The following is a 14342-nucleotide window of genomic DNA, read 5'->3' on the forward strand; positions in this document are numbered from 1 at the left end:
TGGTAGGACTGGTAAGCTAAACTACATTTATTAGGGCTGTGATGGTAAAACATGGGCTGTGGTGGCCCAGAGGAGCCAGCTGACAGACTGAAGGGCACACTGGGCTCCCTGGAAGACAGGTTTATGAGCAGAGACCTGAAAGATGAATTAGTGGTCAAGGAGGAAAAAAGCAGATGTCAAGTCTTAAGGTCTTAAAGTCACAACCTTCCCTTTCCAGCAAAATATAACTGGTTGGAACCTGTTCAAGGGACTTGTGAGACAGAAGTCAGCAGGGGCCGAGTGCCAGAAGGCTCTGAGGGTGAGGAATGTTAATTCCTCACCTTGGGGCAGTGGGGAGCCATGGAGAGTTCTAGGTAGGGGACAGACAGGGTCATATTTAACTCTGGGAAGATCTCTGTGGCCACTATGGGTGGGAAGACAGACCAGAAGACCAGGACAGGGATGACAAGTAGGAAGAGAGGCTATGAGCAGATTAGAGGTGGTGGTGACCAAGCTGTGTATTTTTTCCTGTGGGGTGAGGGGGTTGGGGAGACGACAGGTGCAGAAGGACTAAATAACTGATGAGTCCTCAGGAGGACTCATCACATTTCCCAGGGAGAAGGAACCCACTGATGGGACAATGTGGGAGAGCAGGTTTGGAGGGTGATGCAGAGGCCAGCATGGGTGCCCTCAGACATGCCTGTTGAGGCTGGAGACAGATGTAGATATCACTGCAGAGACAAAACAGGGACAGGGAGCACTGTGGTGAAGAAGGAGAAGCCCAGGGCCCAACCAGAGAGACTCTAATATTAAAGAAAAGGGAAGAAAGGGGACCAGGAAAAGGTGTGGCCAAAGGGAGGTGAGGGCCCAGGGACAGGGGAGTTTTTGGCAATTGGAAGCTTAACTTGAAGTGAGAGGGTATAAGGAACAGCCTATGGATTTAACCTCCAGGAGCTGGTTGGGACGCCCATTGCGGTAGCAGAGGCGTGAACAAGTGAATCAGGAGGGAGACACCTGTGAAGTACAGGCAGAGGGGCTGCCTGAGTTGGAAAAGATTTTCATACCCTGTGTCAGGATCCTCCCCAGAGGGAGGCTGGGTGCTGGGAAAGGGGAGAGCCCAGAAGCAGTGTTCCGGTTAGAGGGTGGTTAAAGCAGTGCTCTGAAGGGTGCCTGTGGTCACATCCACCTTGCCTTTAAATGCTGTAACCCTTGGCAAGAAAATGGGAATTCATTTTCCCAAGGAAGGGTTATTGAGTACCTACTGTGTGCCAGGCTGTTTTAGGAACTGATGATAAGGCCCTGAACAAATGGCCCCTAAGTTGAAGAATTGTGTGACCAAAGGGACTCGTGAAAACCACTTAAGATGGTGCCGCACTGAATTGAAAAGCTGTCGCTGTGAGCTGGTTTATTACTATAATGCAGACACAAGTGTGTTTTAAAGAAGAGCCCCCAGGTACCCTACCTCACAGAAGCTGCTAGCTCCTATTCCCCACCACACCCTCCCCTCAGGTGGGGGCTTCCCCAGGCCAGCTCAGAGGACTGGGCCTAGGGACTGCTTCTCCAGGAAGTTGGGCGCCTTGTGGATGGGGATGGGGAATGGGAGTGGGAAGGATCCCTCCAAGTTTGGGGTGCTACAGGAGTAGGCACAGGTCAGTAGGCACTAGGACTCTTGATTGCTCAGATGTTTTGGTCCGGACAGCCCCATGAGTCTTGACCCCACCTGGGTGTGGTGGAGGCAGGGATGACACTAAGGCATCTCTCCCTCTAATAGTAAAGTTCCTGGTCCCACCAACCTGGGAGAGAGAAAGCAAAGACTCAGTGCTGGGGGCACGAGGGTCAGGGTGTGGGGTCAGGGACTTAGAGGCTGTGGCAGCTTGATTTGGAGGTCAAGTGTTGAAGATCAAAGGTCAGGACAGCTGCTCTGAAAACGTTTCAGCATTTACCCACCCCCCAGGTCCCCAGTTTCCACACTCACTCCCTGGACAACAGCGAACTCCAAGTTTCCGGAGTTCATCATAGACAAAGATGAGGAGGCCAAAGGGGATGGGGACCAACCACCACTGGAATCTGAAGGCACAGGAGATGCAAGGTGAAGGCCATCCTCAGGACTGTGCCCCACATGCCCATCCCTCTACTCACACCTCATGACCCCTCACCGAATGGGCATGAAGTTAAAGATGTTGGGCATTCCAGGGCAGTAGCACAGGAAGCAGCCGATGCAGACCTGAAACACGATGGCACTCACCAGGATCTTGTTCCTGCAGGTGGGACAGGGTGGGACAGGCTGGGCTCAGGATAAAGACAGCCATCAGGAATTTGGGGCCAGATAGAAATCAGGTACTGGGGCAAAGGAGATCAGATGGCGTTAGCATCGCCTGCACCTCTGCAGTGGTGGATGCTGGTCTTGACAGCATCGCCCCTTTAGCTGATGAAACACGGACGGGCCAGTTGAGAGGCACACGGTGGGAGATACTGACCAGCTGTGATAAGGAATGTTAGCACCCAGCACCAGCATATTCAGTGCTGGTTTTGCTGCAGTAAGCCCTGGTCAGGACCTGATGGAAGCTGAGACTAAGGCTTGAGAGCAGGGCTCAGGGGCAGCTGGACACCTGAAGAATCCCTGCTGGAAGGTAGAAAGGCGGCGTGTCTTGCGGATGAGCACATCGGCAATCTGGCACATCTCGATGCTGATGAAGAACACGGTGTAGCAGGTGTACTGCTGATACAGGCGCTGCCCAAATGTCTGTGGGCCAGGAGAAACACAAGCAGCCTAAGCCCAGAGGGAGAGCCTCTGCAGCCAGCTAGGCACTGAGAGCATGGGGCCAGGAACCCTTAAAAGCCCTTCCCCTACATCAGAGTCTGGGGTGGTGGGGAAAGGAGACCTGCTAGTGTGAGGCCCAGAAACCTTGGTTGAGCAGAGCCAGGATGTCAGTGTGTAGGTAGACAACAGGTCAGACCAATTGCTTTCATAAGGAAAGAATGGAGGTAGAATTTCCTGTGCACCCAAAAGGGATCTGGGAAAAATGAACTGGACTCCCAAGGCAGGATTTGCAAAGTCCAGTGACTCCAGGACCCAGGCAGATGGCAAAAAATAAATGAACTGGGCCAGATGGGCACATGGGGAACAGGGTACTGAAGGTGGTGGTCACTATTAAGTCCGTTTCTTCAATGTAACTATTTTTAATCCCAGCTAATTGTGTAGGGAACATTTTCTATGCTCCAGGTACAAGTGTTTCACATCTATTATCTCATTTAATCCAGTACCCCCATGAGGTCTACCTAGTGGCACCCAAACTTCAGTGTGCATCAGAACCCCAGAAGGGCTGGTTAAAATACAGATTCCAGGCCGCACCCCCAATGTTTCTGACCTCCGAGGTATGGGATGGGGACTGAGGATTTGCATTTCAAATAAGTGTCCATGTGGTCCTGATGCTGCTGGTCTGGGGACCACACGGAACATCACTGAGGTGTAGACATCAATGTCCTCTCCACTTCAGATGTGAGAAAACTGGGGCGCAGCGAGGCAAAAGAACTTGCCCAGGGTTACACAGCAGTTAGGGTCAATAGCATACCATGAATCCAAGGCAGTCTGGCTCCAAGGTCTACATTTATAATCACAACAATCAATGTTTAAAGGGATCTGTAACTTTACAGGGCAAGCTAAACATCCCTACCAACCAGGTCTGGCCTATCTCTGCACCAAACCTTCATTAAAGTCGGCCACAAATGCATGGGTGTGTACTCTGTGTTAGTAATGTGGGAAAAATAACAGAATAGGGGCCTGGTTTCACACCTGAGATAATATGTTACCGTCAGGGCAGGAAGAAGACCCATCTGCAGCTGGGATCATCAGAAGCAGGAGTTTGGAGCATAATACAGTACAGAAAAAGGCCCTTTTACCCAGAACTGGCAGAGTCTAGGTGTCTGGGATGTTCTAGCTGAGCTCAGTCATACATGTACCAAACACACTAGACAGGTGGCATTGGAAATGAGGGAGTCATGGGACTCACCCACTCCTGGCCATAGCTGTCTTGCAGATCTTGGAGGTGGTGGTTCTCCCATTTCGGCCGCAGACCCACACACAGCAGTGGGAACCAGCCCTCCTGGGCCATGGCTGTGAAGTAGTCAGTGAAGCCAGCAAATGACTGGATGGCACCTGAGAGAGGCAGGGAGACAAGAGATGGAACACAGAGAGGGACCAAAAGAACAGATACACAGAGTCAGGAATATACACACAGAGACAGGGACATAAGCAGTGACATGAGAATCACAGGAACATAGGCAGTGACAGATGTGGAGACACAGACACAGAGATAAGGGCCCCAAGAGAGATTGATAAGAACACAAAAGATGGCACAGAGAGTGACAGAGACATCTGGAGAACTCAAAAAATGACAAAAGGCAACCCAGAGTCAGGATCATAGAGAACAGGGCCAGATATGGAGAAGGGATACAGGGACCATATAGATCATTATGTGCAGATAAGGACTCAGAATGACAGGGACCCAGGATAAAATGCAGAGATTAAGATCCAGAGCAAGACAGAGCCACAGGTCGAGACCCCAAGGCAGGTGAGCAGCCTTGAAGGAGACCTCAGGCTTCCCAGCCCTGTGGGCACTCACCGATCTGGAAATAGGAGTAGGCAGCCAGGGGTTCGTTGACCAATCGGTCACGCTTTGGGTTCCGTGGACGCAGATGCATGATGTCACTCTCAGCCTTCTCATATGCCAGGGACACAGATGGGAACTGGCAGGAGCAGAAGGAACCTTGGTTAAGAGTTTGCCTGGGCCCCTGTCCCCTACTCTCTAGAGCTCTCCTCCCATTGCTAGTGGGGAGGGATAAAAATGAGGTTAGGAGACAGGACCAGCAGTGACCACACCTGCCTGGACAACTTGTATCCACCTGGGCCCAATCAAGAGTGTTGGCATGTCTATTCCACATCTGTGTGCACATCTGTCCTGGTGTCCATCTCCATCAGAACATCTGTACTTACCTACTCTCTTGCATGTTCTCTGTCTCTATCTCTGTCTCCTCCCTTGCTGCTGCCTCTTCCTTCTCTTCCTCCTCCTCTCTCTATGTTTGCTCTGGGGTACTCTGGTCTTGGCTTCTCTTTCTCTCCCTTTGTGTCTTTGTCCATGTCCCTGGTCTCTTTCCCTGTGACTGTGTCTCTGCTTTTGTGTCTCTGTTGCTTCCTCTATCACTATCTCTGTTCCTCTGTATCCATTCTGTCTTTGTGTTCTCCTCCTAACCCCACCCCATGTGTGTGTGACCACAGAGTGGCAGTAGAATGTGCTGATCAAGAACTCAGGCTGTCAGGCATCTGACTGCCTGGCCTCAAATTCCCACTGAGTCACTTATTAGTCATGTGACCTGGGGCAAGCTACTCAACCTACCTATGCCTCAATGAGCTCATCAGTAAGATGAGGGCGATAAGTAAAACTCATGTCATAGAGTCATCATGAGGACAAAATTAAGTAAATTAATGTGTGTGTGGCCCAGACGAGGCACTGTGTGAGTTGTTGAATAAACATGTCAACATGGCCAGCACCTGGCTACATTTGTGGCTGAATCTGTGACTCTTCCCCATCTGTCTGCCTTAAGATCTATCTGATGGTATTTTTTGGCCATACCTGTTGAGCAACATCTATCTGTGATCCAAGTTTAGCCAGACATCTGTATCTGTTAATACATTTGTGTATCTGAGTGTTCGTATCTGAGTCCATGTGTGTCCATGGGTTTTGGCCATGCCTACCTGAGTGTCCACCTTTGTGTCCATGTCCATAGTTCTGCCTGTATCTATCTGCCTGCCTGCCTGTGTCTCCACATCTGGCTGTTGTATATACACCTTATTTGTTTTGATTTGTGTCCAAGAATGTCCATGGTGGTCTCTGCCCATCCTGTCTATGGGCACACATCTATGGGTATGTGTGGGTGGGGGCATTGGGGCTGTAGACTCACAATGTCAGTGCAAAGCTCTATGAAGAGGATGGTGATGCACCCAAGGGGCAAGGGCACACTGGCAGTGATGTAAATAAGATATGGTGTCAGTTCAGGGATGTTCTTGGTCAATGTGTAGGCGATGGACTTCTTCAGGTTGTCAAAGATCAGTCGGCCTATGGGAGTACAGCAGATACCTCAGTCTCCTCATAGCCCGCTTCCTCCCGTGCCCACACTGCCTGCCCCTATCTCTGTCCCAGCCCGGACCCTGCTCTACGCCCGTCACAATGGAGGCAAAGTTGTCATCCAGAAGGATCATGTCGGCTGCATTTTTGGCAGCATCCGAGCCAGCAATGCCCATGGCCACACCAATGTCTGCTTTCTTCAGAGCTGGGGAGTCATTCACGCCATCCCCTGTCACAGCCACAATTGCACCCTGCAGATAATGAGCAGGTGGTCAGTGAAAGGCCATCCCAGGGCCAGCCCAACCCATCTGCCCGCCTTCATCGTCAGGGTCGCACCAGTCGCTGGCAGCTCTCCACAATCACTAGCTTCTGCTGGGGACTGGTGCGAGCAAACACCATCTCAGGGTGGGTGCGCAGCACCTCAACCAACTCTGACGGGTCCATGTCCTTCAGCTGCATGCCATTGATCACACAGGCACGGGCATCCCTGAGGAGGAAGATGAGAGGGCGTCACTGGGGCCTTGGTCTGTGGAGTGTGTGGAAAGAACCACGGAGAGGGCTGAAGAGGACTTACTTCCGATTAACCTGGTCCACAGGCACACGGAGGCGGGCAGCAATGTCCTCCACTGTCTCGCTGCCTTCGGAGATGATGCCCACGCTGGCCGCAATGGCCTTGGCGGTGATGGGGTGATCACCTGTCACCATGATCACCTGTGCGGAGGACCAGCAGATCTTTGATCCCTTCAGATCAGCCCAATCTCCGTGTCTTCCCTTGTGATACATGCATTCATTCATTCACCCAGTTGTGACCACTGGCTATCTGCCTGAGAAATAGCAGGGACCAAAAAAATCCCTGTCCTCATGGAGGTGACATTCTGATGTGGGAGGCAGAGCAAGTTTTGAATTAGAAATGAGCCCTGGCTGGTGTAGCTCAGTGGGTTGAGCACGGGCCTGCGAACCACACAATCGCTGTTTGATTCCCAGTCAGGGCACATGCCTGGGTTGCAGGCCAGTTCCCAGCAGGGGACTCACACAAAGCAACCATACATTGATGTTTCTCTTCTTCTCTCCTTCCCTTCCCCTCTAAAGATAAATAAATAAAATCTAAAAAAAAAAAAAATGGAGAGACTACTTGAGAATAAAGCCAGCAGAGAGAAAAGCAGAGCTGGCACATGAAGAAGGGCAAATTCATAACGACACTGAACACTGGGATCCAGCTATATCTGAACCTTTATTCCCAAGAACTTTTTAGTTTCATGAACGAACATATTCCATTTTGGGTTCAAGCTAATTTCAGATATCACAGGGTCTCTCATGCCCCAGTCCTCCCATCGTCTGTCCTTGCCCCACCGGGTCCTTTCCCAAGTGGCATACCCGAATGCCTGCTGTGCGGCACTTGAGCACAGCATCGGGGACAGTGGCCCGGGGTGGGTCTATCATGGATACAAGTCCCGCAAAGCACAGGCCACTAGTTGGAAAGTTCATGGCCTCCACGTCGAAGGCATAGCCGGGTGGGTAGTCCTTCTCACTCAGGTAGAGCTGGCAGAAGCCTGATCAGAAAACAGGAAAGTCAGAGAGGAGCCTTGGGTGGAACCTTTGCTAGGAAGGCTAGGTGGTGAGCACAATAACCAGGCCTCTTATACCAAGAGCATCCATGGATGCCTGACCCTGTGCTGAATCCTTCATTCACATTCTCTGAATCCGTCCTCACCTCCACGCTATGAGCCTACTAATATTCTCACCTTGCAGACGAGGCTTAGAGAGGGGAAAATTCTTGCCAGTGGTCACACAGCAAGTAAAATGAAAACTCCAGACTTGGACCACAGTCCTGTGGCTGCCAGAGTTGAGGCAGGGGTTAGGGAGGTTTAAGGAGTCAGGACAAAATTGGGGGAGGTCAGAGTTCAGGACAAGGATTGGGGAAAGTCTCGAGGGGAGGCAGGGATTATGGAAGGTCCAAGGGTCTAGAGGAGAACTCTAAAAGGTGAAGGTGAGAGCAAATGCAGGTCATCAGTTGGGGCAACAGCTGGGAAAACCAGGATCTGTTCAGGTCAAGATAGGGAAGGTCCAGGTGAGGACAGGTCTGGAGAGGCTGGGTCAAGACAAGAATTGAGGATAGACAGGGGTCAGGAGCGAGACAGGGGAAAATGAAGGCGAGTGTGTAGACTGGGGCAGGCCAGCTGTCAGCCAGGGGTGGGAAAAGGCAGGGTCAAGGCTGTCCAGGGAAGATTGGCCTCAGCCTGTGCCAGCTCCTCCTTACATCCCGGTTTATCCCCTACCCTGCCTTGAGGGTCTCACCCAGCACCCGTTCGCCCAGGCCTCCCAGGCTGAGGTATGCAGTCTGGAAGGCCTCACGCCATTGCTCGTCCAGCGGCAGCTCCTGGCCCTTGATGAGGATGGAGCTACAGCGCTCCAGCACGCGCTCCGGGGCGCCCTTCATCACCAGCACGTGCCGCGGGTCCCGCGGGTCCTCCAGCGTGTGGATGGACAGCTGTGGGAGAGGTTGAGGGGGGAGGGGACGCCGCTAACAGCGCAGGGGCGCTGCCCCGCAAAGCCTTGAGAGGGTAAGGTGGGCACGTCCCCTCTAGAGGCCCAGGCTTGGGACCGGGCTGAATAGTTAGGGGCCAGGGCGTGGGGAATGGACTTAATTAGCGCCGGAGTGAATTGCGACCTACCACCATGGAAAGCCTGACAGCTGAGAGCAAGCTAAGGAGCCGTGGGCGAGACAGGAGATGGGTGGGAGGGAGGAACCCCCGCCATAGGCCAGCCCAGATCGCGGCCCACAGTGGGCTGGGCTTGCTGTGGGTGGGCGTGAGCCTTGGCAGCGCCGGCCCGCGGACTCAGACCTGGAACTTGTTGGTGGAGTTGAAGGGGATCTCGCAGACTTTGGGGAAGCGCTCGCGGTAGCCCATGGCGTTGCCCAGCGTCAGCTCCGAGAATTTTAGCAGCGCCGTCTCAGACGCGTCCCCGATCACGATGCGCTGGGAATGGGTACCAGTGTCAGGTGCGAGCCAGACTGCTCCAGGCTCCTGGTGTGCCCCGAGAACCCCGGGCTCTCACCTTTGGCACGGGAACCGCATCCTGGCCAGACTTGAAGGCGGCGCGGTTGCACAGGGTGAGCACTCGGCACAGCGCCCGCCAGGTCTCCGAGGACTGGTCAAACGTCTGCCCTGAAGGACGGATGTCCAGGCTGGGTCCGCGAGGGGACTACACGCCGCACCAGACCCAGAGCAGAGGCACTCCCACACTCAGTTCGGAACTGAGTCCTCCGGGTACATTTTGGACAGGATTCCCTCCCCAGACCTGTGTGGGACCCAACCGCTTCCTTCATACTCCGGGGTGGAGCCTGCTCTCCAGACTCGGTATGGTGTCTCATGGGAGACTCCATACCCAGCCCCTTCACAGACCTGGACCCATCTGGATGGAGTTCCTCCCCGCTAACCCAAAGCCCTCCCTGGATTCCCTTCAGTAACTTCGGGGCTCCCACCTAAGCCTCCACCATCTACCAGAGCCTGCCAGTGCCCCTGTCTCCTTCCACTCCCAAACCTGACTGATCTTCCGTGGTGTCAGCTGAGTGGATGTGATTGTCAAACCACAGATGGGACACAGTCATGCGGTTCTGAGTGAGGGTCCCCGTCTTGTCAGAGCAGATCACTGACGTGGAGCCCAGGGTCTCCACTGCTTCCAGGTTCTTGACTACACAGTTCTTGCTGGCCAGCCTCTTGGCTGTCAGAGACAGACAGACCTAGGGGAAGGGTGAGAAAAGCCGGCGTGGGGCCTGTCCTTGCTTCTAGCCCCCCTTCCCTTCTCTCAGCATTGAGGATCCTTCACCCCAGCCACAGTACTGAGTATACAACATTTCTTTTCAAAACCCAGGCTTTTTCTTGCCTCCACGCCTTTCTCCAGCCTGTGCTTTCTACTTGGTTATGCCTCCCCAATTCACCCAGATAAACATAGCCAGGCCCCTGCGTAAGCAGCCTTAGCTGAGTTCTACAAATTCTCCTATCAACACAATCAAAATGAGAAAACAAACGTTCCCTCAGCCTCCTCTGAACTGACCGTTCAAGGCAGTCCACACTCTCAAGCTTCAGCCCCCTTTAGTCAGGGACCCTCCCTGTCCATCTGAGCCCTCGGCCTGTGGCACAGGGCATGACCCACAGTAGCCTCGGTGAATGTTCACTGAGGGAATGGACAGGGGTAGAGTTGAGGGGTGGGAGGGAAAGATGGATGATGAGAAGCTGGGTGGGAGGATGGGAGGTGACTGGATGGAGGGACACACAGGGAGAGGGTGCAGGGAAGCCTGATGCATGGACAGGTAGACCGCCCTGTCAGCTGTCTGCACCTCTCTTCTGCCTCCACAACTCACCGTAACAGTGGCCAGCAGCCCCTCAGGTACATAGGCTACCACAATGGCCATGAAGAAGACCATGGCCCGCAGGAAAGTGTAGCCAATGCACATGGCCACCACAAAAAATGTGGCACCAAAGAGGATGGCCAGGCCTGCGATGATGTCCACGAAATGTTCGATCTCAATAGCAATGGGTGTTTTCTCATTTTCTACTCCAGATGCCAGTGAGGCAATGCGCCCAATGATGGTGCGGTCACCGGTGTTCACCACCAGGCCCTGTGCTGTGCCTGCAGGGGGGGCAAGAGGGTGACTCAGAACTGGGAGGGAAGCGGTGGGGTGTGCACAGCAGTGTGAACTGAAGGAAGAGGGTAGCAATAATGGGAGCTAGAGAAGTAGTATGACCTAAAGAGGTGGCAGTCATGTGAAGTGGGAGGCAGTGTGCCTCAGAATGTAGCAAAAGAGGGGCAGCGGAAGCCGTGATGGAGAGGGCCAGCTGGGCAGGTAGGCAAGGGCCTCACAGACCCTCAAGGCACATGGTGGAGAAGAAGGCGATGTTGCGGGTCTCCAGTGGGCTCTCGTGTGTGCATTCGGGGGAGCGGGTCTGTGGCTCAGACTCTCCGGTCAGAGAGGAGTTGTCCACCTTGCAGCCCTGGGCCTGGAGGATACGGATGTCAGCAGGCACTCGATCGCCACCTTTCATCTCCACTAGGTCACCAACCACGAGCTGATCTGCATTGATCTGGAACTTGTCTCCATCTCGGATCACAGTGGCTTGCTATGGGGCAGGAGAAATTGTGTTGCAGCAGGCAGCAGATGGGGGTGGAATTTGCTGAGTGAAATAGCGATGCGGGGAGATAAACAAGGGGAGGAATTGAGGACCTACGGGGAGAGATGGAGGCCAAGGACAAGGAGCAAGCTGGGCCTGTTGGGAGGAGGCCACACAGATGCCAGGAGCCTGCCTGAGCTGACGTGGCGTCTCTAGAATCTGAAATGGTGGGAAGCTGGGGGAACCCACCTGGGGCACAAGATTCTTGAAGCTGGCAATGATGTTGGTGCTCTTAAATTCCTGATAGTAACCAAAGCAGCCGGTGACCACAACCACAGCAATGAGGGCCAGTGCCAGGTATAACTAGGGGAGGAGAAGTGAGGACTGGCTTATGCGTAGGAGTGGAAGCTTCCTGCACAGGACCTCCCTGGTCCTCTGGTGTTCTCGTGGTCACTCCCACCATGGTTGCCCTCACTCTACCGGGGAGACTCATGCGCTGTTCCCTGTGGCCTTCATCTCCCATCCTCATAGTCTCCGTATCTCAAGTTCAACTGCCCTGCATTGTCAGCTTCCCTATGTAGCATATTCGCTGGCTCCTGAGTCCTAGTTCTCCCATGTCCCCACATCCTGTAATGTGTGCCCCATGTCACCATGCCCCTTGATGGTGTGGGTTCCTTTTTCCCGTGTCCTTCCAGTCTTGCATTCCACAGGTCCACTGCCATTTGTCTCTTCATGCTTCATATTCCGTCCTTATAATCTGCCAGCCATCCTCCGTGTCCTCTATACCCAACAGTAACTGCGCCCTCATGCCCCCATTCCCATGTGTGTGTGCTGTTGATCTTATGCTTCATATTCTGTGAATTCACAATCAGTGTCTCAGGTTCCAAATTCTGAGTCCCTATCTATGTCCAGTGTCTTTCAAGTCTATGTACTTCTGAGTCCCCATCCCATGTCACATTCAGTGTCACGTGTCCCTAAGTCTCCATGTCTCTCGTTCTGACCCCTGTCATATATCTAATGTCCTCTTGTTCTGCATCTTGATATTCTCTCTGTCTCTATACTTCCACATTTAGTGTCTTATGTCTCTCCATGTACTGTGTCCTGAGTCTTGTGTCCTTAGTCTTGTGTCCCTTATGTCCCTATGTCCTTGTGCCCCATGTCTGAGTCCCAGTGTCCCCTATGCCCTCTGTCCTGGATCTGTCCCATGTTCTGTTTCCCAAGTCCCTTATCTTAAGTATTGCATTTCTTTGTCCTTGTATCCCTGCCTATGTCCTCCATACCTGAGACACATTCTCCAGTGTCTCCTGTAACCTTGGATCTGTTCCACACCCAAATACCCTTCATCCCCTCCATTATCATGTCTTCAAACTGCATTTCTGTGTCCCCAAATCCCCACCCTACGTCCCTGGTATCCTGAATGCCATCCTTCATGTTGTCTGTCCTCCGGGTTCCTGTGTTCAGTGTCTGCCCCCCAGCACCTTCCACTCACATTGTCATTAGTGGTGAGGTCACCCTCACTGGCCTGGATGCCAAACGCAATGAGACAGATGGCAGCAGCTACCCACATGAGGCATTGCAGACCACCTGCCAGCTGCCGTGCGAACTTGACATACTCTGGGGTACCCTTTGGTGGCCGCAGCGCATTAGGCCCATCCCGCAGCAGCAGCTCCGTGGCCAAGCTGGCAGACAGGCCCTAGAGATAGGATGGGATGGGGTGGCAGTGGCCACTAAGAGCTTTCCTCTCCCCATACACTCCTCAGGGGCTGGCTCTTCCATCTCTCCTTCCTGTTTCCCCCTCTCTGTTCCCCTCAGCTGCCTTACACCTCTTCATTTCTTTCCCCATCTTTGTCTCTGTTCCTGTTCCTTTCCCATCCCATCCTTCATGTAACTCTCTGTGTCTCTCTTCTCTCTCCTCTTTCTGTCTCTGTCTTTCTGTTGTCTTTGCTCCTGTTTCTCTTCCTTGCCCATCTCTCTGCCTCTCTCTGTGTCTCTGATTGTCTTGTTCTCTCTCTCTCTCCCTCTCTCCCTTTCTCACTAGTGTATTTTTCCCTTTTTTCTCCCCCTCTCTCCTTCACCTTTCCCCTTCTCTGCACCCATTCTCCCTCTGCCCCCAGCTCACCTTGGTTGCACTGGTCTGGTATTTCTGCTCCAGCTCCGCCACTGACAGCTGGTGGTCATTCTGTGTAGTGAGGGCAGGGCATTCGCTGTCCACCTCTCACTGGCCCCCACCCCAGCCCCCAACCCAGCCCTTCAGGTCCATGCTTACAATCTCCATCTCCTTCTTCATGTTCTCCAGCTTCTCCTTTTTCTTTCCCCCTCCACTGCCTGCCTTCTTCTTGCTCAGCTTGGCTGCCATGTCTCCACCAGGGCCAGGACCCAGCTCTACCGAGTACAACTCGTAATTCTCCTGGAAACAGGGGGAGAGGAGAGGCATCAGATCCCACCAGAACCCCTGCCTCCAATTCCTGCCCCTGACCCCTGGCCTCGGGCCCCACTCACTGCCTTCCCCATGGCTCCCAGTGCAACCACCCTCCCTTGCCAAGACAGATCCTGGGTCTGGACCAGCCCTGATATACCCAGAAAGGGAGGAGGTGTGGCGGGACTGGCCTGATTACAGCTGATTACAGGGCTCCTTGGGGTAACCTCTAGGCCTGGGCAGCTCAGGTATTCCCTACTGGGCTGCCCAACAGGCCCAGACCCCATCGCCACCTGCCACTGAGATCAGGAAACCAGCGGGAATATCCACAGTAACAAGAAAAACAGCAAACGGATGTGTCCTTATGCGCCAGGCACTGTGCTGAGGACTTTCGTGTGGTGATTTATCTAACCTCACAACAACCGTTGAGGTGAGCACTCTTCTTACCCTGCCTTACAGATGGGGAGACTGAGTAACAAAGGAGTGAAGTCCCTTGTTCATCGTCTCCAGGATAAGATGTGAAAGAGTCAGAACTCAGAAGCAGATAGGTTGGTTGCAGAGTGTCCATGTTTAAGCCATACGGCGTGTGTCACACCTGGAGGGGGAGGACGCTCCCCACAGCCACTGTAACAGCTGTCTTTCGTGGAGTTGTTACTGTGTCCTGGGTCTGCTCCTTGTGCTTTGTACAAATGTTCTATTAGTTCCTCATAACAG

At 53.3% G+C, this 14342-nt stretch overlaps 1 protein-coding gene across 1 annotated transcript; it reads right to left on the minus strand.

Annotated features, from left to right (window-relative positions):
• Nucleotides 1-1361: 1361 nt before the first annotated feature.
• ATP4A (ATPase H+/K+ transporting subunit alpha) lies at nt 1362-13783 on the minus strand. The gene is made up of 22 exons (XM_037039660.1): nt 13712-13783; nt 13479-13619; nt 13332-13391; nt 12702-12905; nt 11462-11575; nt 10969-11221; nt 10465-10733; nt 9645-9843; nt 9159-9268; nt 8945-9079; nt 8397-8589; nt 7476-7651; nt 6676-6812; nt 6438-6588; nt 6184-6352; nt 5938-6092; nt 4602-4725; nt 3990-4135; nt 2589-2722; nt 2136-2237; nt 1955-2046; nt 1362-1772 (listed from the first exon to the last, which is right to left on the minus strand). The coding sequence occupies exons 1-22, from the start codon at nt 13721-13723 to the stop codon at nt 1744-1746; spliced, it is 3105 nt and encodes a 1034-aa protein (XP_036895555.1). The 5' UTR covers nt 13724-13783; the 3' UTR covers nt 1362-1743.
• Between the last annotated feature and the right edge of the window lie 559 nt (nt 13784-14342).

This window comes from Sturnira hondurensis, unplaced genomic scaffold (assembly GCF_014824575.4).
Source record: "Sturnira hondurensis isolate 20B ecotype Veracruz unplaced genomic scaffold, ASM1482457v3 Scaffold0025395, whole genome shotgun sequence".
Lineage (NCBI taxonomy): Eukaryota > Metazoa > Chordata > Mammalia > Chiroptera > Phyllostomidae > Sturnira > Sturnira hondurensis.

Bases quoted from the DNA above. Each gene is read 5' to 3' on its own strand.
- ATP4A (XM_037039660.1), bottom strand. The intron at 11,576-12,701 runs GTGAGTGGAAGG...CTCCTCCCCTAG, and splicing joins ACCTCACCACTAATGACAAT to TTATACCTGGCACTGGCCCT. The intron at 6,813-7,475 runs GTATGCCACTTG...TCCTCCGCACAG, and splicing joins GCCGCACAGCAGGCATTCGG to GTGATCATGGTGACAGGTGA.